Source organism: Notechis scutatus, chromosome Z (assembly GCF_049901735.1).
Source record: "Notechis scutatus isolate UNSWTSFEM ecotype Mainland chromosome Z, rNotScu1.2, whole genome shotgun sequence".
NCBI lineage: Eukaryota > Metazoa > Chordata > Lepidosauria > Squamata > Elapidae > Notechis > Notechis scutatus.
The window spans coordinates 14,051,509-14,075,650 of NC_142025.1; the positions used below are offsets into that span (position 1 = coordinate 14,051,509).

At 40.6% G+C, this 24,142-nt stretch overlaps 1 protein-coding gene across 1 annotated transcript in view; it reads right to left on the reverse strand.

The window, feature by feature from the left end:
• The window catches only part of PITRM1 (pitrilysin metallopeptidase 1), a 42,799-nt gene extending 32,944 nt beyond the window's left edge, over nt 1-9,855 (reverse strand). Inside the window, exons 1-6 of the mRNA XM_026672247.2 lie at nt 9,702-9,855; nt 8,299-8,416; nt 7,297-7,403; nt 6,039-6,190; nt 2,499-2,613; nt 2,309-2,405 (exon numbers count right to left, since the gene is read on the reverse strand). Of these exons, the coding sequence (XP_026528032.1) occupies nt 2,309-2,405; nt 2,499-2,613; nt 6,039-6,190; nt 7,297-7,403; nt 8,299-8,416; nt 9,702-9,739 (627 nt within the window). The 5' untranslated portion in view covers nt 9,740-9,855. The remainder of the gene's footprint in view (nt 1-2,308; nt 2,406-2,498; nt 2,614-6,038; nt 6,191-7,296; nt 7,404-8,298; nt 8,417-9,701) is intronic.
• Nucleotides 9,856-24,142: the final 14,287 nt, after the last annotated feature.

Below are 24,142 nucleotides of genomic sequence, written 5' to 3' on the forward strand. Positions count from 1 at the left end.
GTTTAGTGACTGTTCGAACTTACAACGGCACTGAAAAAAGTGACATGACCATCTTTCATACTTATGGCCGTTGCAGCACCATCATGTTCATATGACCAAAATTCAGTCACTTGGCAAGTGACTCATAGCTATGACGGTTGCAGTGTCACAAGGTCATGTGATCCCATTTTGTGACCTCTGGTAACCAAAGTCAATGGGGAAGCCAGATTTACTCAACAAGGGTGTTACTAATTTAACAACTGCAGAGATTCGCTTAACAATTGTGGCGAGGAAGATTGTAAAATGGGACAAAACTCACTTCACATCTCGCATATGCAAGATTTTATTCTACTGCATTGTATTGTTCTAGCATCCCTCAGCATTGGCTAGCTCGAGTTATCGAGAGGTCTAACATTTGCGGAATTAATGTCTTTGCCTTTGTTAACAAGACAACTACAATACAACTCTTACGGGATAGAAATTTGAAGTTGGAACAGTAAAAGCCAATTCACACAATGGTTTAACTGAGCCAAACCACAGTTGGAAAAGTCAATCATAGGTTGGCATAATGCCAACCACAGCTTTGATTCTCACCCACATTAGAATCTGAAAGTCATTCTTTGAAATGTGTCTGAAAAACCTCCGTTTTCTGAATAGTTAAAAAAATATTAAATTATAAAAAAAGCATGTCCATTTCTGCTTTAGTGTTATGTGTGAATACACCAGTCTAAAATTGTGGTTTCCTTTTGGCTTGCGAATTGCAACTGTGGCATAATATGTGGCAAAGCATTATTTGTCTGTAGATCTTTGACCTATACCAAGCTTATTTGAAAGTAAGAGAAGTTAAACTAGGAAAGACAAGACCCTAACCCTAACCCAAATGGCCAAGTAAACTGTGCTTGCCATCCGCAACACTGAAGCCGAGTTCACAAATGCCATAATTTTAATCATGACCTGTAGATGAAGTGACACCAGCAGCCTGATTCACATACAACAGTAAGTACTAATGGATGAGTTCATGCAGAGTGCTAAGTCACAATGACAGTTTGAAGTTACAATAGCACCGAAAAAAGTGACATGACTATTTTCCACACTTGCAACCACTGCACTGCAACATCCCCATGGTCGTCTTTATGACAATTGCAATGTCCTGGAGTCCTGTGATTTTCTTTTGCAATCATCTGACAAGCAAAGTAAATGGGAAAGCCAGATTTACTCAACAACTGTGTTACTAATCTAACAACCGCAAAGATTCACTTAATAACTGTGCAAAAAAAAAAAAAAAGGTACTAAAATGGGGCAAAATTCACTTGACTGTCTCACTTAGTAACATAAATTTTGGGCTCAGTCATGAATGTTAAGTCAAGGACTACCTATATTTGATTTGGACTCAGTATCATGTATAAACCTGTTTGCACCATGGTAGCGTAGTGGTTAGAATGCAGTACTGCAGGCTACTTCTGCTGACTGCTGGTTGCCTGCAATTTGGCAGTTTAAATTTCACCAGGCTCAAAGTTCACTCAGCCTTCCGAGGTTGGTAAAATCAGGACTCAGATTGTTGGGGGTTGCAATATGCTGACTTTTTAAACCGCTTAGAGAAGGCTGTAAAGTATTGTGAAGTGGTATATAAGTCTAAGTGCTATTGCTATTGACAAACCATAGTTAAAACAAGTCATGGTTTGGTACTAAGTATGAACACAGGCCATGTGTTTGGTACTAAGTATGAACCTCCCAAAGAAAGGGAGTCTTAAGAACCACCTTGCTGAGTGAAAACCAATTCATCCAACCAAGCCATTTATAAAAGATATGTTAACCAGTGCAAGATCTTTTGAATCCTGCAACCTTTACCATGTCAGTGAGTTTTAAGCCTCATAGGTAAAGATTCCCCTTGCATATATGTGCTAGTCGCTCTAGGGGGTGGTGCTCATCTCCATTACAAAGTCAAAGAAGCTCAAAGACGTCTCCGTGGTCATGTGGCCGGCATGACTAAATGCTGGCATGCATGGAACGCTGTTACCTTCCCACCAAAGTGGTCCCTATTTTTCTACTTGCTTTTTTACATACTTTCGAACTGCTAGGTTGGCAGGAGCTGGGACAAGTAACGGGAGCTCACTCCATTACTCGGTGCTAGGGATTCGAACAGCCAACCTTTCTTATCGACAAGCTCAGCGTCTTAGCCACTGAGCCACCACACCCGTTATAACAATTCCTCAAAAACACGATCTTATCAACCCCTCACTTGAACCTAACTTGGTCACCACTCATACAGAACTATTTTACAGCAGCTCCCCAGGAATTCTCAATTAAGCCAAAATAAAACAGGGCTTACAAAAGCTCCTTTCATTTCATTAAACACAACTCCTTTGAAGGTTAATGGCGACTGAGGATCTGCTGGGCTTTCGTGTTCCAATCTCCAGCCTTCCTGCCTAAACAAATTTGAAACACATAAAACGTGAGTTAAGATTTATTCTGGATGATACATCATAGTTCTGTCCGTCAACTGGATCACACATTCTTACCAGAAATCCAGAAGCCTCAAAGAAGGGAAGAACACAGCATCCAGGTAGACAGAGAGAAGGTTCTGGAAGTCTTTGGGATTTTGGGTAGAAAACGGATAGAGGGTGTAATCACTAGCTGCAAAAGAAGATGACAAAAGTTTAAAAATGAAAACGGTTCAAAATTAAATCCATGAGTTTTACAGCTCATTTAGGGTGATGAATGATTTGCAATCTTCATCTCTTTTTCAAACTGAGCCCTCTATCATGTTATTTTTATTGAAGGAATTTTTATCCAGAGAAAGACGCTACAAATATTAGAAAAGAAACTAAATAGGAAAAGTGGAAAAAGAAAAGAAGAAAAAGATTATAAAGCCATGGCTTCTGATATTTTCGACAGCAATTATAAATGTGTTTATATTTTACTCTCTCCCTCCACAGTTACATCATAATTCTTTCTTTCTATAAGCTACTTTTCTAATACCCAAACCCATAAATCACAAGCTCATTTTTTTTCTTTTTTCAGCAAAAACCACATAAGGATTTTCAGTTTTTTGGAGTTTCAGTCATTGATAAATGTAATTATTGATCTTTCTTTAATCACACAAGTTAATTTTCCCACGTCCGCTAGTTCATCTTCTTCACCAACCTATCCTCCACTAAGAGTATTTCAAAGTTTTTCCTATATTTATTAATATGCTGCCCATCTCACTACCAAAACGGAATCTGGGCGGCTTGTAAGATAATAGAAATACTTTTAAAAATACAAATAAATAAGATTTATTTATGAATATGTAACAATTAAAATTGCAAGAATTAAATGATGTTAATAATATCTTTGTGCATATATATATTTATTGAATTTATATTGCCGCCTATTCGCCCATGGCAACTTGAGGCGGCTCACAGAATGTAAAACCATATTTAAAATAAAAAAACAATAAAAACTAACAAAAAGAATCAAATAAATTAATAAAACACAATAAACCAAATCTGGAACAAATAAAAAATATCATTCCAACTTCTACCCCCCGCCCCAATGACAGCAAATCACACGAGACATTTGATGGGCTCCATCCTGCTCTGGGTTCCCCAGGCCCATTGGCAGAACCAGGTCTTCAGTGCCTTCCGGAAGAGTATTAGAGGGAGGGCTATTCTAATCTCTGGGGGAATGATGTTCCAGAGAGGGAGCCACCACAGAGAAGGCCCTTCTTCTGGGTCCCACCAGGTGTATCTCCCTCAGGAATGGGACCCGCAACATTCCCTGCTCTAATGGGTCAGGTAGATGTGACTGGCAAGAGATGGTCCCTCAAATAACCTGGCCCCAACCCATGAAGGGCTTTAAAGGGGACAACCAGCACTTTGAATTGCACCCGGAAGCAAATCGGCAACCAATGCAGCTCCCACAGGAGAGGTGAAACATGTGAACACACACATAATTGTCTTATAGCAGTAATCATGTATAAAAATAATATTTGATGGCATTTTTTAAACTGTTCATTGATTCCAATGTTATTTGTGTTATTTCTGATGTTTTGATAACGTGTGCCATTTCTTAGGAACCCAATTTTATGGAAAATTTAAGAAAACTTCAAGTACAAGTAGTCTTCGCTTTACAACAGTTCATTTAGTAACCATTCAAAGTTACAACAGCACAGAAAAAAATGACTTATGATCGTTTTTCACACAGGATTCCCCTTGATCATGTGATCAAAATTCGGATACTGAATAAAGAAAAGAATACCGTGTGGAATCTAACCTAAAATGTATATGTGATATGTAGTATTTAGGTAATAACTAAAAATGCTTACATGATGGTAATTTTTAAATATGAGTTAAAGGGGAGTAAATTGAATGATGTACAAGACAAAAAGGTGGTGCACTCAAACGGGTAATTAAGGGGGAAATGTTTGGAATTATTAACACTAAGATGGAATTTACTGAATAATGAAATATGTGATGAAATTGCAAATATGACAGATAAAAGTATAAAAATACAATGAATATAGATTAAGAAATAAGAATTTTAAGATATTATATAAAGAAGATGAGAATATAATTAAAGAAAAACAGAATAAATCAAGATATGAATTAAAAATGGATAAAATGTGAAAAATGTAAGAATATTTTTGAAAATTTATAGAAAATGAAAAATGTAAGATATGATAAGAATCTGAATATGTGAGATAGATATGTCATTATAGTCATGTTTATATAGAAGTGTAAAAACCTGGAATCACACTGTTCACTAAAAGAGATGTTTGTAAAAGATAAAAATAAAAAACATTTTGTAAAAAAAAAAAATCGGATGCTTGGCAACCGGTTCATATTCACAATGATATAGTCACAATGTCCCAAGGTTGTGTGATCGCAACCTTCTGACAAGCAAAGTCAATGAGGAAGCCAGATTGACTTAACAACCTGGCTATTAACAACTGCAATGAATAGCAATTGTGGCAAGAAAAGTCGTAAAATGGGGCAAAACTCACTTAATAAATGCCTCACTTAGCAACATACTTTTGGGGGGCTCAATTATGGTCGTAAGTTGAGGACTACCTGTACAAAATGCAAGGGGGGAAAAAGACATAAAAACTGCAAGAAGTGGGGATAGTATGAGCATCCAGCATCCCTCAGCTGCATTCACGTTGCCCTTGGGCTGCTGGAGATCAAATTCAACATTGATTGGAGAACTACAGGATATAAACCTGAAATCACAGCTCACCATGTCATAAAATGCCATTAGAAAATCAGGAAAGGGGATAGAAAAATGGTACCCTACAAGAAAGAAAGACCGTGCATGACTAACTGGCACAAAAAGTGTGAACACTTCACTTCCTCCTAAAAAGTTTTCCCACTCAAGGACGGGTCGTCAAGAACTGGGAATGTCTTGTCTAATAAAGAGAAGGACTAGGGGTGACATGATAGCAGTCTTTCAATATTTGAGGGGCTGCTGCAGAGAAGAGGGCATCCAGCTATTCTCCAAAGCAGCTGAGGTCAGGACAAGAAGCAATGGATGGAAACTGATCAAGGAGAGAAGCAACCTAGGACTAAGGAGAAATTTCCTGACAGTTAGAACAATTAATCTGTGAAACAACTTCCCTCCAGAAGTTGTGGGTGCTCCATCACTTGAGGTTTTCAAGAGCAGACTGAACAGCTGTATGTCTGAAATGGTATAGCCAAGCTGGTCAAGCTGGGAGCTGGAGTAGAAGACCTCCAAGTTCCTTTCAATGCACCTGTTATTCTGTAAGGTCTTAGCAAGCTGTCATTTGCAATCAGCACTGTTTGCTCTCCTTCTCTCCACCATACAAATGTTGATATTTCCAATTGTCACTACATGTTTGTTGACTACTTGGCATGCTAGGCTTTTCTTTATTCTGCCAGTTTGGGGTGTGTGTGTGTGTGTGTGTCTCAGAAACCCTGTTGGGGATAACAGTCTTGTTGACCACTCAAGACTCAGAATTCACCTTAGAAAGAAAGCAACCGAAGCTGCAGATTTCGATGTACAAGCAAGCTGCCACATGCACGCCAGGAAATTCACAAAGCTGTCAGTTCCCATTTCCTCACCTGTAAACGCATTCATGAAGGTAGAGAGCGACCGATTCAGCATTTTAAAGAAGGGATCCCTGACAGGATACCTCTCTGACCCACACAGTACAGTATGTTCAAGGATGTGGGGAACACCAGTGCTGTCCATGGGAGTCGTCCGGAACTGAACACTATATAACGAACAGGGAAACATTTGTGTTTTAATTTTTCTTGTCAGGTAGATACCTTTTTTTTTTTTCAATGAAGCTTACAAATAGCAAAGCAAATAAAGCACAACTGTATAATACTCTTATAATGCCTTCTCCTGCCCCGTGTATCAATTTTCTAGTTTTGCCCAACTTTTGTTAATGTTTTTAACATTTTCAAGTTATCATACTTGTTTTTATGGTGCACTATTCTACTCAAAGTCACTCAATAGTAAGATGAGCATATTAATTTGATAAATAAGCAAACAGCATAGTAACAGGTAGCCCTCGACTTATAGTTCATTTAGTGACCGTTCTAAGTTACAACGGTAATGTTACAGGTCTACCTAACATGCAGCTTTATCATTCCTCTCTAGGGTAGTTGTTTCCTGTTCTCTAGGATTCATCTCTATTGTTTCTGTGATGCATTTCCTGTTCCTGTTGTATTTTATACTCTCAATGATGGCTTGTATAGTATTTTAATTACTTTACAGGAAACAGTAAAGTGACTTATGACCATTTTTCACATTTATGACTGTTGAAGCGTCCCTATGGTCACATGATTTACATCTGGATGCTTGACAACCAGTTTAAATTTACGGCGGTTGCAGGTCATGTCATCATCCTTTGCGACCTTCTGAATAAGCTAGATTCACTTAACCATGCCACTGATTTAACAACGGCAGCGATTCATTTAACAAAATGGGGCAACAGTCACTTAGCCAATTTCTCCCCTTAGCAACGTAAATTCTGGGCTCAACTGTTATCATAAACCGAGGATCCCCTATACCCGCTGTCAGTGCCATAAAGAAAAAGGTTCACACTTTTTGTGTGAACTGTCTCCCAATCCACACTTTTGAGAAGCAATGTGCCCGTCAGCTTCTCAAACTGAGTGGAAGTCATGATTTCTGATAGAAAACAAGAACTACTCTCAGGCCCCAATGAATTCAAAGCTTTGGTGCTGTAACTTAACACTTCTGAACCAAAGGTGAACAACAAAAATACCAGACATTTTAATACCAGACAGCTATGATGCCTGGCTTCAAAAGCCAGATGACCCACAAAAAATTCCATTATTCAGCATTCTTGACCTGAACAAGTTGTTGGAGTCTTCTCGTGCCACATGTAAATACTGGGCTCCTGTCTTGTCATGGTTGAGTTTAACAGCCGTCAAGGAAAATTCAGGAACTACTGTCACCTGAATAAAGAACACATACATCCCTGCGAATTAATACAAATTAAGCCACCAGCGGTTCTGCAGAGCATCGAGGTCACAAACTATGCCCAACCACATTGTCCAGAAGGCTCAGCTAGAAAGACAGTCATGCTTGCCCAACCAGCTTCAAGCCAGCTGTGTACCCAAAATTGGAACAGAAGTAGCACATCAGGATGGCCATTTTTCAGAAGCTTCCTGAGCTTTCTCAAGAAAATTCCTTTCCACGGTACTATTCTACATTTACAGGTAATCCTCATTAAGCGACCACAATTGAGACTGGCAACTGTCATTAGGCAAAGGAGTTGCTGGGGAAAAAACAACACAATTGTGCATCTATCATCTTGTCACTTTATAGACTTGCAAAGTTTGCCAATAGGAGGATTGGTCTCAGGGTTGAGTCATAAGTGGGAATATCTATCAATTTGGCAGTCGCTAAACAAGGACTACCTGCATTTGTTAGTTTCCTAGATTTGATTCAGAGTTCAAGGCAGTTTATATGGAAATTCTCTTAAATTGTATTTCTGCAAGGGATGCCTGCTGCAAAAGTATGACAGGTCAGTGAATTTTCATGCAGTTAGTTCTGACCCTTGGCTCCTAGCCCACACCATTCATCCTGTTTTTTGCACCATGCAAACCCAGAGATGTGCAAGGCATTCTTTCCAATGTCCAGTTTTTATCGGCACCCTCATCAAGGGCTCCAACAGACCTTAGCAAACTCTAACTGGGTATATTCTAAATTAAGAGACCTCACAAGAAGGCTGAAATCTGAGTTAACTTCTGAGCTAGCCAACTTTCATGGAAATGACGTCTGAAAAGCTTAAAGTAGCTGGAATCCTGAATTCAATTCAAAAGGTGACTTGGAAACAAAACCTTTTACCTGGTTTACAGTGAATCCATGGATTTTATCCCCACTTTTGAATTGCAGTGCTCTTTCATTTGCAGAACCGCTTGTCCATCGCCACAGTCTTGGCCCAAACAATCCAGAATGATGTGAGCTTAAAAATAATAATAAAGAGGAATGACCAAAAATCAGTTTTTAAGGACAGTATTTCTTAACCCTGACAAATTTATTCGATCCCCAGAATCCCCCACCCTGGCTGGGGAATTCTGGGAATTGAAGTCTCGTAAGTCTTAAAGTCACCATGTTTGAGAAATACTATTTTGGGAGTGAAGTTGTATGAGATATAATAAGGGCAGTATTGTGCTTTGTCAAGAGAAAAGAGCAGAGCTGGAGTTGGACCACAGCAGGATCTATTTTCAAAAGCTGTTTGGCCCCAGAATTATATTAGATAATCCTGGGGCTAACTGCAAGGTAAACATTGGGATGTTAAAGTCAATTCAAAACAAATCAAGGAAAATGAAAAGCAAATCATTTCACCGTCCTCAAGAAAGAAAAGGTAAACATTGCCTTGATGTAATCCCTAAAACTAAGAGCATTATTCTACCTATGTATATTTCCATGTTGCTACTGAACCTTTTTATTGTTACAAATTATTTTAAGACAGGGGTCTTCAAACTTGGCAAGTTTATGACTTGTGGACTTCAACTCCCAGAATTCCTCCTCCAGTCATATTAACTCAGGAATTCTGGGGATTGAAGTCCACAAATATTAAACTTGCCAAGTTTGAAGACCCTTGTTTTAAGAGGCCATCAGAAGGCCCTCAAAAAAAGAAAAGGAAAAAAAACAGGAAAGATAAGGCAAACTACAGCCAAAGTCCGATCCAGATTTCTTAAAGATAAGCGAGGCCTGCGAGGGGGCTATTATTTGACTTGGAGCGAGGATAAATCATTGTCCATTTCGCTAGCCCGCCCTGCCAGTTCGTCTGAATGGCCAATGCTTCAAGGCCTAAAAACAATGTAAGCCAAAAGATACAAAGTAGCCCCTATAAACTCGGTTTTCCAACTAAGTTCCCTTTACTTTTCTTCTACAGTTCAGGCTCTTTAGCATACCTACGGGAACAATAAAGAAGAGAGAGGCTCTTGTCCGCACGCACCCGGGACCAAGCAGCATGCTTAGGAGTTTTGTCAGGTCGGCACAGAAAGCACTTTGCACGTGCTCAGAATCCTCTTTCCTTTCCCGCACCCTACTTAAGAGCGGTTTCTAAAGCACCAGCCCTTCCAGGACGGTGCTTTCGAAAAAGGGCATTCCCAAGTGGGAAGCAGAGCAACGGGTGGGAAGAACAGTCTTAACAGCCCCCCCTTGCATGGATGAAAGCGATTTCCCACCAAGAAGCCAGGCTTCGCCCTCCCGCCAGCTGCCCCTCCTGCCCCTGTGCTCACCGGGGGAGGCCCGCCCGAGCCAGCCACAAGCCCCACATGGCGACCTTGCAGGCAGGAAGCAAAGCCAAGAAGCGACCACGCTGCTTCGACGGCGGTAGCTGTTGCTGCTGGCTTCTCTGACCTGGACGGACACCACACACACACTGGAGTGCGCATGCGCGGACCTTCCCTAGCTTACTCCAGCGCGGTTGCGGAATGTTCCGCGCTCGCGCGGCTCCGCCCCTTTCCGCCTTTCTTTAAAAAAAAAAAAAGGAATTGCACAGGTGTTTAAAATATCGCTGGTGGTATCATTCGTTCTTGGCTTCCGTGGGTTGATGATCGGGTTGGGGGCAAATTTTTGCAGCGTGCTCGCATGGCTCCCTGACCTATGCTTGCAAAAAAGACAACGGCGCAGCCCTCTCTAAGCGGTTTACAGAGTCAGCCTATCGCCCCCCCACCCCAACAATCTGGGTCCTCATTTTGCCTACCTGTATTAATTTCATTCATTAAGTTGTTCTCAACTTGCAATGGCAACTGGAACAGGAATTTCCATTGCTAAGTGACATGGTCATGAAGTATATTTGCATTGCTTAGCGGGGCAATCCCAGTCAGTGTTGTTAAACGAATCCCATGGTTGTTAGGTGAGGCAACTTCTTGATGGCTTTTCACAACCAAAGTGAGAGGGAATACTGTGGGTCAGAGAAAGTGCAAGAAGGTATGCAAGAGAATGCAGTGTGGGTCAGGGAAGGTGCATATGAAATTCAGCACATGTCAGGATGCAGAAAAAGGTCCCAGCACAAGGGACTGGGAAAGGGTGCACAATTGTATGGTTGAACAACTGTAGGACATTAGGTCAAATTAATAGCAATAGCACTTAATACAGCTTCACAGTGCTTTACAGCCCTATCTAACTGGTTTACAGAGTCAGCCTATTGGCCCCAACAATCTAGGTCCTCATTTTACCCATCTCGGGAAGGTTGAAAGGCTGGGTCAACCTTGAGCCTGGTGAGAATTGAACTGCCAAATTGCAGGCAGCCAGCAGTCTGCAGAAGTAGCCTGCAGTCCTGCACTGTAACCATGTGCCACTGAGGCTCTTAATATCTCAGAATAGCTCACATTTCCATTTTCAAGAGCAGTTCTTTAAAACTGACTTTCGCTTTAATGTCTGTAGAGATTCTCAGTCATCTCAGGTCATGGTTGTCCCAAAGGTGCTTTTTCAGGAAGCAACTGGATTTTCTTATTTTTTTTCTTTTGAAGACGTTTCGCTTCTCATCCATGAAGCTTCTTCAGCTCTAACAGGATAGTGGGGCATGGAAGGCTTTATATTCCTTGCAGACAGCTGGTCATTTGCATCCTTTTGGAGGGTGATTGAAGCACTTGGAGGTTTGTCTGTGTCCTCAGGGTCACATGAGTAGTGCTCCGAGTTCCTGTACTCTGCAGTTTTTTACTCTGGAAATCCCAGAGAACTCCCACAACATTAAAAGGCTGTTCATCCCAAATTGTTTAGCTAAAAGTTCTATAGAGATTATCAGTCATCCTGAGAATCCCACACCCTGACGACACAAATAAACCTCCAAATGATTCAAGGACCCTCTAAAAAGGATGCAAATGACCAGCTGTCTGCAAGGAATATAAATCCTTTCATTCCCCACCATCCAGTCAGAACTGAAGAAGCTTCTTGGATGAGAAGTGAAACATCTTCAAAAGAAAAAAAAAACAAGAAAGTCCAGTTGCCTCCTGAAAAAGCACCTTTGGGACTTTATTTATTTATTTATTTTATTTATTTATTTGATTTGCCAATTGTTTACAAGATAATAAGTATAAGTGTATACATAGTTGTGAATACATGAAATGGGTACATATAAGAAAAATAAAAGAATAAGAGAAACAATAGGACAGGGACGGTAGGCACGTTGGTGCGCTTATGCACGCCCCTACAGACCTCTTAGGAAAGGGGTGAGGTCAATAGTAGACAGTCTAAGGTTAAAGTTTTTGGGGTTTGGGGAAGAAACTACAGAGTCGGGTAGAGTATTCCAGACATTGACCACTCTATTGCTGAAGTCGTATTTCCTGCAATCAAGTTTGGTGCGGTTTACTTTGAGTTTGTATCTATTGTGTGCTCTTGTGTTGTTATGGTTGAAGCTGAAGTATTCATTGACAGGTAGGACATTGCAATGTATGATTTTATATACCATGCTTAAGTCAGACCGAAGACGGCGTAATTCAAGGTTTTCTAGTTCTAGAATTTCAAGTCTGGTGGCATAAGGTATTCTACAACGAGTAGAGGAGTGGAGAACTCTTCTTGTGAAATATTTCTGGACTTTCTCAATTGTGCTAATATCAGATACGTAATGTGTGTTCCAGACTGATGAACTGTATTCGAGTATTGGTCTAGCAAATGTTTTGTATGCTCTGGTTAGTAGTGTGATATTACCAGAGAAAAAGCTACGTAGGATTAGGTTAACAACTCTTAATGCCTTTTTGGCTATGTAGTTGCAGTGGGCTCTAGCACTTAGATCATTAGAGGTGAGTATTCCAAGGTCCTTTACAGAGCTTGGGTCATCAACAAGTTCTTGACTATTCAGCTTGTATTTTATTTTCTGATTTTTTTTTGCCAATATGTAAGACAGAGCATTTATTTGTTGAGATTTGAAGTTGCCATTTGTTTGACCATTCTGATACATAGTCAAGATCTTTTTGTAGGGTAGCAGTATTGTCTGTGGTATTGAACAGCTTTACATCATCAGCGAAGAGAACGCAATTGCTCTTAATATGATCACAGAGGTCGTTTATGTAGAGCATGAAGAGAGTTGGTCCTAGAACACTGCCTTGGGGACACCACTATTGACAGGTACTGGATTTGATAGGACGCTCCCGATTTTGACCATTTGTTGTCTGTTTGACAGGAATGCTTCTATCCAGTTATTCAGTTGTCCAGAGATACCATAGGATTTTATTTTTAGGAGTAGTTTGTCGTGTACCACTGAATCAAAGGCTTTACAGAAGTCTATGTAGATTGCGTCTATTGCTTTGCCCTGGTCGAGTTGTGTCGTCCATATGTTTTTGCAGTGTAAGAGTTGTAGATTACAGGATAGTTTTTTCTGAAACCAAATTGTTTATTGGAGAGTAGGTTATTTGTCTCTAAGTGGAGGATGATGGATTGGTTAATAATTGATTCCATGACTTTACAGGTGACGCAGCATAAGGAGATTGGCCTGTAATTTTCAACTAGGCTTGGGTCTCCCTTTTTGAAGATGGGGATGACTGTGGCTTGTGACCATAGGTTAGGCAAGGAGCTGGTCCTGAAAGATTTTTCAAAGATTATGCTTAGAGGTTTGGCTATGGCAGTGGATAGCTTTCTTAAGAAGTAGGCACATATTCTATCCGGTCCAATAGATAGAGATGGTTTTAGATTGCGTAGTGATTTTTCAACATTGTCTTCCGTGAAATCGATATGTATTAGATCATTATTGTTATCTGTGGTACGGCTAGGAAATACTGGGCATGATCCATTGCTGTTTACAAATACTGAGCCAAAGAATGTGTTAAAGATGTTGGCTTTAATGGTGTCGTCGTTGCAGTCTTTACCATCAGGTCCTATCAAGGGAGGGATGGACCTTGAGTCTTTTAGTTTATTGTTTACAAAATTGTAAAAAGCACGGGTGGAATTGGTGCTTAGAAGGTTTTCCTCTTGTATAATGTGATAATTGGTGCATTCGGTCTTTATCTGGTGGCATAAATTTTTGTATCGGTTTTTGAAATTGGCAACGTGACCAGATTTGTTTTTCCTCCAGAGTGATCTCTTTTTGGATTGAAGTTTCCTTATTGATATGGGTAATCTGCTTTTTGTTTTGTTTTGGGAGTTGTTGTTGGTACATATAGTTTGATGACTCTTTTGACTTCAAGTAAAAATATGTTGTAATGGTCTTCAACAGTATTGCATCCAGTGAATAGAGATTGCCAATCCAGGGATGAGAGATCGTTGTCTATAAGATCATAGTTGCCTTTTTGAAGTTACAATTGGGGATTACATCATTGTGGTGATTTTGTGTGGACGTATGTTGAGACAAAAGTCAATCATATTGTGGTCACTACTGGAAAAGGGTTCTTTAGTTTGTATTCCGTAAATTAAATTCAAACTATTGCAGAAGATGAGATCGAGGCAGTTGTTTAGTCTAGTGTTGTTGGTTACTAGTTGTTCCAGTCCCAGATTTGTAATAGCATTGTAGAAGGTTGTGTGTATGATTTCAGTTGTACAATCATTTAGGGTCCAGTCAATATGAGGTAGATTGAAATCACCAAGAAAGATAAAAGGGTATGGGCAGGATGCAGCCCATGTTAGTAATGTATTTAGCTTGTTTACATGTTCGATGTCATAATCAGGTGCTCTGTAACATAGTAAGAATCGAATTGTGATATTTAAGGATAGTTCACAGATGATGGTCTCAGGAAGAGCAAGCTCCTGGGTAACTTGGATATTTTTTAGATGTAAGAATTTTTTATAGAATATAGCAACACCACCTCCTCGACGATTTTCACGATCTGATCGGTAAACATGATAGTCTCTTACTGTGGTAATGGAGTCGGGGAGAGATGCATTGAGCCATGTTTCACAGACAAATATAATGTCGAAGTTAGCCATATTTAGGAGGATGAGAAATTCAGGTATTTTATTCACGAGGCTTCTTGCATTGAGTAGTTTGCATTTAAGGCCGGCAGTAGTTGGAATTGAGGTAGTTGGGGGCGTGCGTGCCTAGTCTTGGGTGATGGTGGATCGGTTGAGGTAGGGTTGTGGTTGAGGGTAGAAGCTGAGTATTGGGTTGCGTGGCTTACTTTTGATACAGTCAGCATGGTAGTCAATGTACAGGTCCTTCTCTCCATTGTCTTTCATCTTAATACAAGTAATCTTCAAATTATGACCACAATCGAGCCCAAAATTTCTGCTCCTTTTTTTACTGCCTTTCTTGCCACAGGTGTTAAGTGAATCACTGTGGTTATTAATTTAGTAACCCGGCCGTGAAGTGAATCTGGCTTTCCCACTGGCTCAGTTTGGCAAGAAGGTCACAAAAGGGGATCACGTGATCCTAGGACATTGCAGCCGTCATAAATATGAAACAGTTGCCAAGCATCCAGATTTTGATCTTGTGACCATAGGGATGGATGGATGGATGGATTTATTTATTTATTTATTTGTTTATTTGTTTATTTATTTATTTGATTGATTTGTCAATCAATTACAAGATAAGAATAATCATGAGTATGACTACAGGAAATAGGTACGAATAAATGGGGACAATACGACAGGGACAGTAGGCACAATGGTGCTGTGGAAAGGGAATTTCACGAAGGCAGTAGTGTCACAAAAAAACAGGAAAGCCCAAGGGGAACATCAGGTCAGCCAGAAAACAAACTTACATAGGAAAAGGAATCAAATAAAAAGTATTAAAGAATCCCTATAGACAAAAGCCTAAGTAATTAAGAAAACTAGACAAATAGGAAAAGGAAACAAAAGATAATTTAGAAAACCTTTACAAACACAGGACATACCAAATAAGCAAAGCAAACAGACAAAAGACACAAAATATAAATTATAAAAGGGACAGACAGGAGATTGCCACAGAACAAATATGAAAAACTACCTTAAAGCTAAAAGAGATTACAGAAAACCAATAATACAATCTGGCCACCCCGCGGAGTTTGCCCTCCGGTGGAAATAAAGACAAACTCAAACAGGATTTGAAACATTAGGCACAAATACAAACACTCACACAAAATCAACTTACAAAGGGAGAAAAGGGTATAAAAAAACAGGGACTTACCATAAGAAGCTAGCTAGCCCAGGAACGCAGACTTCTCACTGTTCTCCGCCTTCCTAAAAAATAAAAAGATCCAGCTTTCAAGCAGTTGTCCGTATCTTTGCGCCGGAGCTCTCCCAGCAGGAAAATCGAATCCTCGAAAGAAAGGCATTGTGACACCTTTCAATAATTGGTGACCACGAAGGTTTCCCAGCCAACCCTGCCACCGGACCGGGCCCACGGATCCAAACCCAGCTGGCATGGACCTTCTTTGTCCAGGGACAACATCCACGGACCCAGCCCGGAAGGTATAGGGTAGTAAAGGGAGTCCTTGGGCTTTTCCGCTCAACAGCTGCTTGAAAGCAGGTGAGTACCGCTTCATATTTATAATCTTACTAGTGAGGGGAGTGGAAGCGTGAGTGGACCAGGTGTGTGATTGTGGGTTTTCTCTGCAGAAACGGTGGGACCTTATCTCCTCCATGATTGCCAGCCGCACCCCAGCCAGCTGCTAGCTCAAACACGAGCCATGACCGGCTGGATTTGGGAACGCAAGGGGTGATCACAGAGTGTGAGTCCTTCTGAAGGACGTAAGAAAAACCGAGCGGGCTGCAAAAGGAACTGGTGTTAGGAAATAAATAAAAAGCAGACAACGGGCCCCAATTCACCTCGCTGGAATTCGAAAAATTCCTAGCGGAACGGGGCATACGACACGCACTGACAGCGACGGCACATCCGGCGGCCAATGGTAGGGCGGAACGGATGGTTCAATTTACGAAAAAAACCATCCAAAAAATCGAACACGGGGACATACAAGAAAAAATAAATAAAATGCTCCTAATACAACATATAACCCCTAATACAACAACAAACAAAAGCCCAGCAGAATTACTGATGGGGAGGAAACTAAGGTCCCCACTTGACAGACTGCACCCCACATACAACCCGGAAAAACCCCCAGACTCATCAAGCAAACACCGGGCATTTGCACCAGGCGATGCAGTCTATGCAAAAAACCTTACCGGAGACCCACTATGGGTACCGGCAACCATAACCCAACTAACAGGCCCCCACTCATACAGACTGCAAACAACGGACGGAGAATCATGGAAACGCCACATCGATCAGTTAAGATCAAGGGCAAGAAACACAACCGACACGCAAGCAAGCACAGGCAACCCCATTAACACAAACCAAGGGGGAGGGAAGATACAGGGGCCAAGAAAGAATAGAACATAACCAGCAATACTCACCAGGTAACAGCCAACTCGAAGCCTCACCAGGGAGAAGCAGCCAGGCCAGCTCAACCAGCCTGGAAAGACCAGGCGGGAGCGGCGAAAGCCGCAGCTCGACCAACGCGGATAGACCGGGAGGGAGCTGCAACGACAGGCCAGGCAACACCTTCCAGACGATTCCATCGAAGAGGCCAAGAGACAAAAAGACCCCGACCGAACAGGTCGAAAGCCAAAGAACAACTGACCTGCGCAGGTCCAGTAGACAGGTACGAAGCCCGCCTACTTACGGGACTACGTTACGTGAGGAACGAACCAAGAGGGAGGGTGTTCTGTACAGTAATTAACATACTCGTAAACCCCGCGCCGTGATTGGCTAAAGCGCGCGGCGACCGGATTGGCCGAGCGAGCCGCACTGATTGGCCCATTAAGAACCTCCCGCAATTGGACAAGCCAAGAGCGGGAGATTCGAAGCGATGCCATTGGTCGCAGCCGCCGCAGCTTGGGAATAAATAGCCACAGTTTTCCCTTCCACTTTAAGTTGTAGCTGAAGCACAATAAAGAGCTGAACTTGTCACTGACTCCGAGCTTCCTTCCTGCGCCGGACACGACAGTTGCCAAGGTTGGACACCCCTGCTTTAGAGGAAATAGGTAAAAAGCCTTTAAACTGGTCAGAATTTCAAAAAACAGCACAAAGAGAAAAGGAAAATCCTGATGCCTTTTGGGTCCGCCTGTCAGAAGCAGCTATTGCATATGCCCATCTAGACCTTAGCTGCCTGAAGGACCAAAGGATTTTAGCTTCAGCCTTCGTGGACCAGTCCACCGTGGATATCAAAGAGCATTTCCACCGCTTCGTCTCTAACTGGCCAACCTTAGAAATAGCAGAGTTGCGCAGGATCGCTAACTTTGTCTATGATCAAAGAGACAAACTGAAAGAGGAAGAGAAAGATAGGAAAAGGAGGATAGAAAGACAGGAGGACTTAAAAATGCTTGCTGTAATACAACATGATGCCAGACAAACGCCAGGTAAAACCCCCTATAATTCAAGGAAATGCTGGCATTGTGATAAAGCAGGATGGCCGCAAGGCAAATGCCAGCATTGCTATAGGTGCGGACAGGAAGGGCATTTCAGCAGGCAATGTAGGCAACACCTTTCCCGCAACCGGTATCACCCACCACCTAGAAACATGAAGCCAGGCAATAATCCAGTCCATTACACTGAACAACAAAGCTTTAATCATCATGCACCACCCAGCACTCCTTTTCCTCAAATAAATCATAACAATGGACCTCAATGGGAGCAAAGAAGGGAAAATGACCTGCCCCTTTCCTGACTAGAACATGAGAATGAAAACACCGAATTCATGGCTACCTTTAATGGGCTGGCTATTCCCCTAAAAAACGACCCTGAAGGGGAACCCATTGTCACCATTCTTATAGGAGGAAAAAAATACAATTGCTTAGTTGACACTGGAGCCACCTCCTCATTAATTACTGAACCACCATATAAAATTTCAGTGGCTGAAGGGGCTCAGGATAGCATAATGGGAGTGGGGGAGAAAATAATCCCTGTAGAATTTACCCACAACATAACAGTAGAACTAGGACCTTTCACATTAGACCATTCCTTCACTATTTGCCCCCAGTCCCCACTATCCCTACTAGGAAGGGAACTCCTATGTAAAATGGGAGCTACCATAACATTTGGAAAACGGGCTGCAATTGGAGATCCCAGGAAAAGGCACACACAAGACAATCATGCTGATAACCAGCAACACAGGGCTTCATGAAGATTTAAAAAGCCTGCCACCCTCCTTATGGGGCTGGGATGCATCAGAAGTGGGACTACTTAAAGGAGCAACACCTGTTACTATCCAAGTGAAACACGGACCAAGGAGTCTAACACGTACGCAAGTCACATCAGTCCCCCCATACCCTACAAGGCCTAGATCCTTATTCCCTTTGCTTAGATAGGGGGGATAGGGTTCTCTCTTCTTATCTTACAGCCCTGCAAAAGAGACTACAGACCCTCTGGACCCAGAGTACGCTGACACAGACCTTACCCCTGGAAGAAGCCCTGCATCCATATGAGCCAGGAGATTGGGTGTGGATCAAGTTCTTCACCAGAACCTCACCTTTACAACCCAGGTGGAAAGGACCCTACCAAGTCTGACTAACTACATACACTGCCATAAAGGTTGCAGAACGAGACTCTTGGATACATTGGACACATGCACCAGCAGTCATAGACCATAGCCAAACTCCACCATAATCAATCCCACCCATCAAACTCAAGAAAAAACTGGGCACAGATCAATGGACGCTTGCAGCATTCTTCAACACCATTGAACCACACAACTGCGAGGAACCAAGTGCAAACGTTGAATTACACAAAACTGGACTCCCAGGTGCTGAGTTATAAAACTCTTTTTTTATTTTTTTTATTTTTTCTCTCTCACCTTCTCCATTTTTTTTCTTTTTCCCTTTTTTCTTCATATTTTTTTTTTAACAAGGAAGAGACTTGAGCCATACCTTTTAGTAATTTTTGAGACTTGATTGAGATCTTTTTTTTTTACATTTTATTGTTACCTTTTTTTTACATTGTACAAAAAAAAGTGGGGGACGGAAGAAAAGGAATCTAGCAATGGAAAACATGAAATGCAATATATACTATGTATTATTATCTGTAACAATTGTAACACTTGTAACACAAGCAACTGCGTTCCTGGAACCAAAGCTTATCCCAGAGAAAGGAAACATATGGGAATATTTAGCAAGAGAAATACTCAACACCACTAACTTTTGCTTAGCAGGAGGGAAATCAGTCAAGGACATCTTAACCACATGCCTAATGGGAGTGGCAACTAGACCACATAACATCATTAACTACACCACATTTAGAAACCTTCCTGACTCCTATGAAAGCATTTTTAGCTGGGGCCACTCTACAAAAACCAAAGACCACACCATATACACCCTACACATTGCTGCAGTAACCACCTCTGAGAGATGCTTTAATATCACTGGGTGCAGCACACCTAGGGTCACAGAATGCACCAGCCTTAGCAACACAGAACTAAAATGCAACTACACAGAGACCATATCGTTCTCATATAGTTACCTGAAGCTCCCACCAGGGTGGTTTTTCCTTTGTGGCTTAAAAGCCTACTCATACCTTCCTGCAAATGCCACCAATGGCCCTTGCACCTTGGGAAGGTTAACCATGCTTATGCCATCCTTACAGAGACGGCACAGGAGAGCCTTCCAAACCCTAGACTCAGACTATGACTCCAAAGTCTCCCTTCTCACCAAAGTAGAATATGTCTCATTGGCATATGTCTCATTGGCAATATCCCTAGTGGGGGTACCTGGATTGGCAGTGCAAAATTCTAGAAATTTAAATAGCCTAGCATGTACCCTAGCAAAAGGCTTGAATTCGACCTCCCATGCCTTGGATGCCCTTAACAGAGAACTGAGGGAGGTCAGAGAAGCCACTTTGGAGAATAGGGCAGCAATAGACTACCTCCTCTTGAAGCATAATTATGGCTGCGAAACATTCCACAGGATGTGTTGCTTCAACCTAGATGAAACCTCAGGACTCGTAGAGAGGGACATCTACCACCTGAAAGAGCTAGCTCAAAATACTGGTCATGAGCAATCATTCCTAGACTTTTCATGGCTCTTCTCGTGGATACCAGATCTCCATTGGCTCAAAATCCTTATAACAACCATAGTCACTATTTGTGTCTTTGGAGCCTTCATGTGTTGCCTCTGTTGATACATACCACCCTGTCTTAGTTGCCTAAAGGCCTGTATCCCCTCTCAGAAGAGAAAATCGAAGGGGAGACAGGCGGCCATGATGATGATCCAGATTGATCACGAATACCAAATATACCCAGACACTCAATCAGAGACCGCCCTCTTAAAAAATAAAAAAAATAAAAATGAAGGATTGTGGAAAGGGAATTTCACAAAAGCAGTTCTGTCACAAAAAACAGGAAAAGCCCAAAGGGAACATCAGGTCAGCCAGAAAACAAACTTACATAGGAAAAGGAATCAAATAAAAAGTATTAAAGAATCCCTATAGACAAAAGCCAAAGTAATTAAGAAAACTAGACAAATAGGAAAAGGAGACAAAAGATAATTTAGAAAACCCTTACAAACACAGGACATACCAAATAAGCAAAACAAACAGACAAAAGACACAAAATATAAATTACAAAAGGGACAGACAGGAGATTGCCACAGAACAAATATGAAAAACTATCTTTTTTTTTTTTTTTGGAACAAATTTTATTAATTTTAAAGACAAACAAACCATCATTAACCATTGAATACATAAAACCTCTTTCCATTATTAATTTTACAAATCAAGTAAAATATTATTTTATACAACATAATTCTGTTTTACACCATTTCCATATGGACATATAAATATCTCTTAGCAAATTTCTCATTATTTCTCTTTTCGTATTCAATTTCATTATTATTATTGTTATTTTCTATATTTATCCAATTTATAATCATCATCTACATTTCTCTCTGACTAGATTACCATTATTCTCATCGAACATTCCTCCGAGGTTTTATTAATTCTCAAACAAACATGAACACACAAAACACAAAAATATAAAACTTCTTTTAAGAAAGTAGTTTGGCCCCAGATTACCTCTCTTTGTATGGACTCAATTAAATTCGTGCTCATCTTATATACCATTACCTATCTTATTTACCATTCTATATCTTCTATATAACTTCTCCCCGCTTTTCATTCTTCTTAATTCCATTTTATTTAATTCATTTTAATTTAAATCATTGTATTTGTATTTTTTGTCCATTCTTTCCAAATTATCCTTATCTCATTCCCTACAATAAAAAAAAAAAAGGATTTCTCCTGAAATCACTGATCAGAGTATGATGTCTTTCTATCCTCCCCCTAAATTAATATTTAAAATAACGCCTAGTACCCAATCTGATTCTGCTTAGTACATTCTACCTGCTAACTTTTAAAAAGAGAAAAAAATAATAAATCCAAAATAATTAATATAATTAGATAATAAATCTAAATGTTAAATCTTATAACATTCTAATTATCTATTTCAAAAAACAAATGCTAGAATAATAAATTTATAGTAAAATCAACACAATAGTCAATTAAACTCTTTAATTAAACTTAATATTTTAAACATTCCTTTTAATATTTTGTTAAATTTTAAAGTCTATCATTACTAAACATTTCAATATTTTAATCGTTTATTATTTCTTATAACATTCTAATTTTCTATTTCTAATACAAATACTACAATACCATCTTAAGTACCTTGCAGAATCTTCTTTTTTAAAGAAATTATACATCACCCTTTATCCCTGAAAAAAATTCCTTTTTTCCCATCTTGTTTCATATCTTTGTGGCTTTTCCCCCCATTTTCCCTTCCTTTCTTATCCCACCTGGCCTTTTTACCTCCCCCTCTAATAACCTCCGCCTTTTTAGCTTCCCCTCTCTGTTGTATTCCTTTTTTCTTTTGCTTAGTAACATTGTGTTGATTTTGCATCTTATTTTTCTCTTTCTTAAGTGTTTTTTTAAATCTTAAGTCCTTCATTTTCCTTCCTCTCTTTCTCCTTTCTCTCTTAATTAAATTTTTAGATTCATTGAAGATGGCGTCTTCTTCTTGTTCTTCTTCTTCTTCTATTTCCTCCATCTGTTGTTGTGTTTGCTGATAAATAGCAAGCGCCATTTCTAAAAAAAGGAAGGCTTCCTTCACAGCGTCCTTACTTTCTTTCTTTATTTTTCCATATTCCTTAAGTTCATCAACAGGTAAAGCCATTGTAAATCTTTTCTTTGTTCTTCTTCTTAAAACAACCAAAATATTTCAAAAGTTAGTACAATTCCCCAAAGTCCCAGAGACATCAGTCCAAACAAAGCACAAAGTTCTCACTTTCTCTTCCTGGGGTGGTATCAATAAAAAGGAAAAAAAAAAAAAACCCAATCTGTATTTTAGAGCCTTGTTGCAATTAATTTCCAGTCTCAAAATCTTCAAGGCATCACCTCCAGCAAGATCTTAATATTTTTTTGTCCTCTCCCTTCCCACTTATAACAAGAAGCCAAGTTTTTACCTTTTATAAAAAGAAGACAGGTTTCTCAATGGCCATTTGTTGATTCCATAGGGAAGGAGAGTAAACTTTCCCTTTCAGCACCTCAGTTTTGCCGCTTGAAATTCTCCTCTGGAAACAAAGTATCGTTCAAGAAGTCATAGTTTTCAGGATTAGGTGTCTCTTAAAGTCCTGGGTCAGCCAAAAAACTTTCTCTTAGAAACTTTCTCCCCTCTTCCTCCTGCTCAGTCTTACCCAGCTGCCGGCTTCTTTGTGGCGGCCATCAGACCGCCGCTCGACCGCCTTGAGAAAAGGGGGTTTAGCCGGCTGGGGAGGGAGTCTGCAACACCCCCAAACCCCTCTCCGGATCCCCCCTATCTTCGGCTGCCTCTGCGGGGCAGCCTTAGCCTCCAGATCCGTCAGGATTGGAGGCACCAAGACGGCTAGCGCCGCAGGGATCGTGCAGGATCGTGAATCCCAGCCGCTGGCGAAGCCGACAAACCGGAAGTCAAATATGAAAAACTATCTTAAAGCTAAAAGAAATTAAAGAAAACCAATAATACAATCTGGCCACCTCGCAGAGTTTGCCCTCCGGCGGAAATAAAGACAAACTCAAACAGAATTTGAAACATTAGGCACAAATACAAACACTCACACAAAATCAACTTACAAAGGAGAAAAGGGTATAAAAAACCAGGGACTTACCATAAGAAGCTAGCTAGCCCAGGAACGCAGACTTCTCGCTGTTCTCCACCTTCCTGAAAAATAAAAAGATCCAGCTTTCAAGCAGTTGTCCGTATCCTTGCGCCGGAGCTCTCCCAGCGGGAAAATTGAATCCTCGAAAGAAAGGCATTGTGACACCTTTCAACAGTGCACTTATACATGCCCTTCACAGACCTCTTAGGAATGGGGTGAGGTCAATAGTAGTTAGTTTGAGGTTGAAGGAGTGGAGGTTAGAGGATGTAACAACAGAGTCAGGTAGTGCATCCCAGGCATTGACCACTCTGTTGCTGAAGTTGTACTTTCTGCAATCAAGTTTGGAACAGTTAACATTGACTTTGTATCTGTTGTGTGCTCTTATATTGTTGCGGTTGAAGCTGAAGTAGTCATTGACTGGTAGGACATTGTAGCAGATAAGTTTGTGTACTATGTTTAAATCTAACCACAGGTGGTATAGTTCAAGATTGTCCAAGCCCAAAATTTCAAGCCTGGTGGTGTAGGGTATTCTGTTGCAAGCAGAGGAGTGTAGTACTCTTCTCGTGAAATACTTCTGGACTTGCTCAATTGTATTAATGTCTGATATACAGTGTGGATTCCAGACAGATTCAATGGTTGTAAGTGAAAAACA